Below are 4,345 nucleotides of genomic sequence, written 5' to 3' on the forward strand. Positions count from 1 at the left end.
AATAGAAAGATGGAAACTGTCTTTTAGTGTAATATTTTCTAAAAATAATATGTAAAGTAAATGTATATTTTTTTTTCAGTTTCGCGTATCATTCATACTTGAATCAGGACATCAACATCGAAAGTATCGTCTGACGCAACGTGCCATGTGTTTTTGTTGTTGCATACATCACGCATATATTCATAGGTAATAGCTCAAATCGATGAACAATGTTAAACACAAAAAACAAAATAAGATGCAAATTTATAGTAGTTTTTTTTTATGAATCAAGCAATTACGCTTTAATAAGTTAACAACTTGCCCAAAAAAAAGTTAATAACTGATTCCATTATCTATTTTGTTTAATAACAGTGTCATTCTCTATATATTTTATTTTTGCACAATCAAACCACTCCATAATGCTACCAACTGAATACAAAAATGAATAATCAGTGAATAAAATTTAAATGTAAATTTATGATCCATATGTACATCAAACCAAGATTTTTGTTATCTTTTAACTAAATTATCTAATACAGAGGAACAGGAAAACGCGGCGGCTTAACGGGAGGTGAGTGCGGCGGACTTTGAGCATTGACGGTAAGCTTCTCCGGACGAGGTGGTGCACACGGACACGGCAATGCTATAAACTTCGGCGTATTATCTCCAGGCATCAACACCGTAACGCTCAGATTCTGGTTTTTCTTCAAATCCTGTTCATAGTAGTCATGTTTAGCTAATAAAACAACGCATTGTACTAGGTTCCTAAAGGTTTTATAAAATGCCTAAAATTCCCAATTTCCAACTTCCAATCCCAAATAAATTAGAATTTCCATCAAGATCTTAATGTTATTTCAATTACTTTTTTAGTTTCTAAAGTATTTATAAAAAGCTCATATTTTATATTTACTTAGTACGTATAATTTTCTCAAATCTGCGGATATAGCTTGTAAGCGAGCTAATTTTTCTTTGCTAATTAATAAAAAAGACAACTATTTAACCATAATTGTTTTTTGTATCCCTCCATGACAACTGATAAATATACTAAGGATATAGCTTGGTAAGATTGTTTTTTTTTACTGGTAAAATCGTAATTTATACTCTGTATAATATAATATTTTTCAGATAATATAAAAGATTCAAGAATTGGGAGAGGAGAGCTTACCGGAAAAGGGAGTCTAGGTTTGAACGGAGAGGACTCTATGTCAGCAGAGGCGGCGGAGGGATGACCGGATGCATTGGCCAAAGAACGGCGGAGAGAACGATGTTTGTCCCAATGGTAACAACAAGAGAATATTCCAGAGAGGCTGAAAATGATTATGAGAAGCAGAGCTGTGCCTAGAGGGAATCCTAGTGACGGCCGAGAAGCGTCCATGTGCGGCGGCGAGTATTCTTGAGTGTTCTCCATCTACGGTGGCGATATAATCAGCGGCTGAGAATGTCAGAAGATTTTGCTCTCATGTGTTAGAGAGATAAACAGAGAAGAAATAGAGAGAGTTTGTGAGTACGGAGAGGACAGGGTACTGGGAAGCAAGAGGATATATGGAGCGTTTATTTATAAGGAAAACTTTTATTTTTAATGGGTACTGAGAAAAGCAGTTTAACATGTTGTATAATAAATACATAAATTTCTAAAAGCATGATTAATAAAGATTTCCTAGAGTGGGGTTATTAACTAAATATAAAAACTGTTTTTTAATTTTTAACTAAAAACTCTTAAATAATATTTAAGAACGATTTTTAGTTTTTTTAGTTAAAAATTAAATGACAATTTTTTATATTAAATATTTATTAATCATGCTCTTAGAAATTTATGTATTTATTATACAACTGTTAAAAAGCTTTTCTCAGTACAAAAAGCAAATATGCTGTACAATAAAGTTGTCCCTTTTCTTTTCGTCCTTAATGAACTTATTCCCCTTAATTATTATATCATCAAAGAGTGGATTCATTTTTTCTAAATATAAGGATTATGTTTCTTGACTTTGTTGAACCTTTTCTTTTTTATCATTTAATTATGCAGTAATTAGAAATTAAAACTGACTTTTGTACAGAAATAAGTTTCACCGAGTGGAAAAAACTATTTTGAAGCGAAATATCTTATCCCACGATGATAATTTAGCAAATTTTTATTTCTTGGAGATGTTGATAGGAAAAATATGCAAGATTCTTTCACAAAAGCGAAGACATAGACAATCTGATTTGTCCAAAAAAAAAAAAGACTCTTGAATCTGTTGTGAAGTTAAAAATACCGAAACAAAGTGAAGTTCATAATGTTCACAATAGTAAATATTTTGATTAACATTTTTAAGAAGATAGAACAGCCTGATAGTAGTGGCATGGAAGGCTGGGACAACATAATTAATAACCAACTTATGTTTTACAAATAAAATTATGTTTTCTCTCATAGTCTGTAAAATGACAAAAATAAATAAATATATTACATATACACTCGATTATTATGATATATTATTCTCTCCGATTCAAAATAATACATGTTTTAGAATTTTCATATTTTTTAATAAAACATATTAAAACTTAGTTATAAATACATAATTTTTGTAATTTTATATTTTATATATTTTTAAACCAATAAAATTTTAAAAATATAATTAATATTTTTAAAATTCACAATTTTTCATTATTAATTGACAAAAATTGCATCAGAAATATAAAATATGTATTTTTTTTATATAATATGCATTTTTTGAAACGGAAAGAGTATATGTTATTATATATACAAGACGAACCCTCTAGTATGTTCCTTGTGTTTTTTATGCGAGCTTATAGATTAATCAACTGATTTTTTTCCACGATTAATTCATGATTAAATTTAGCTTAATCCAGTCGGTGTAGATAAGTTTTTTTTTTTTTTTTTGTCAACAATGTAGATAAGTGAAGCGTGAAAAAGGGGAGAGAGAGTGGAAAATGTACGTGGAAAGATGAAGAGAGGCTGTCTGTACGGGAAGACGTGGGCTCTAAGGTCCACCATGTTAACATTTTTTATACTGTTTCGCCGTTGTGACCTAATCTTCCTTAATTACCCCTAATCATATTCTTATCTCCACTAGCTACTCCTACCATATATACTAACTTATGCTTTGTTTGTGTTTATGCGAATATTTATTGTTTATACACTTCAATAAAGCTCAAATTTAGACTCTCACTCTCCTTTGTGTTTAGACCAAAAAAGAAAAAAAAAAAGACTCTCCTCTGAGTCTGTGTTAAACCCAAACTGAAACATTTCTTCACATCCTGTGTTTAGCGGTTCTGACTTCTGATACACATCAAGTCGGGAATAACATAATTCTATACTTAAAAAAATAAAAAAAAATAACATAATTCTATTATTATTTAAACAAATAATGACAAACGAAATATCTCAATATGGTTTATTTACATGTAAGGAATAATGTTAGCTCGTCGATCTCCATCGTCGATACGCTATAAACTATTCAATGAGTTTTTTTGGGTAAAATATTCAATGAGCTTTCATAAATCATAATTTACAATATAGTTTTGGCGTTTTCAAATGCGAGAAAAGTATATGCTGGGTACGAATCATGCTACCAATCAAAACAATTATCACATGATTTGTCTCTATTAGATCGATTTGTTTTGTTTAACGGTTTCCATGATTCTGATATTCGTACTTCCCAAGGTATAACATGTATCTTGTATGCTCTTTAATTAAGTAATGAAATGTTTGGACAAAAATAATAATTTATTTCATAATGTATATTTTGTACGCAAATCATAGTAGATTGTTGATGTGTAGTTATTATGTACATAAAATAAACAATATGGCCAATACTTGTAATAAATCAATTTTTGTCGGTAACGATGGTACTACTTGGATTCAAATTCGTATATTGCAATGAAGACTTGTATGTGTGTGTGTGATGCAGCTAAACTTCACACTCAGTGAAAACGAAACGATACCATTTATACTGTCGATCATGTGCATTAATCTTGTGTGGGCGCGTGTTAGCATGTATACCCATATTGTAACGATTGGAAGAGAAGTTGAGTACTCCTTGCTCGTTCGTACGTCCTTTTGTCTTCGTTGCTTGAAAAAGAAAAAAATCTATATAAAAGTGTTCTTATTTTCAAGAAGAAAAATAAATTGTACTAATAACTTTTTAGAATAGAAGTTGTTGAACATCATAAACCGATACTGTGGAATCGACGAATTGTGTTAGGTTCCTACACCTTCCCAAGACAAACCAGTCCCCACATAACACCTAACTATGTCACCTTCGGAAATATACGCTCTCTTGATTTTTCAACTTCAAGTCTCTCATCAAGGATTTAATTTTAATCTAATTCTTTATATAATACTCCCTCCGTTTTTAATATAAGTCGT

The 4,345-nt window shown here is 30.4% G+C and overlaps 1 protein-coding gene across 1 annotated transcript; it reads right to left on the reverse strand.

Annotated features, from left to right (window-relative positions):
- Nucleotides 1-413: 413 nt before the first annotated feature.
- On the reverse strand, nt 414-1,559 carry BNAANNG38150D (uncharacterized protein At5g65660). The gene is made up of 2 exons (XM_013886252.3): nt 1,145-1,559; nt 414-692 (listed from the first exon to the last, which is right to left on the reverse strand). The coding sequence occupies exons 1-2, from the start codon at nt 1,385-1,387 to the stop codon at nt 510-512; spliced, it is 426 nt and encodes a 141-aa protein (XP_013741706.1). The 5' UTR covers nt 1,388-1,559; the 3' UTR covers nt 414-509.
- Nucleotides 1,560-4,345: the final 2,786 nt, after the last annotated feature.

The sequence above is a fragment of the Brassica napus genome, chromosome A9, assembly GCF_020379485.1.
Source record: "Brassica napus cultivar Da-Ae chromosome A9, Da-Ae, whole genome shotgun sequence".
In the NCBI taxonomy this organism is placed as follows: Eukaryota; Viridiplantae; Streptophyta; class Magnoliopsida; order Brassicales; family Brassicaceae; genus Brassica; species Brassica napus.

Coding starts and splice junctions, on each gene's coding strand:
- BNAANNG38150D (XM_013886252.3), bottom strand. CDS start 1,387: ATGGAGAACACTCAAGAATACTCGCCGCCGCACATGGACGCTTCTCGG. Junction 693..1,144: donor AACCTAGACTCCCTTTTCCG/GTAAGCTCTCCT, acceptor TACTATGAACAG/GATTTGAAGAAAAACCAGAA.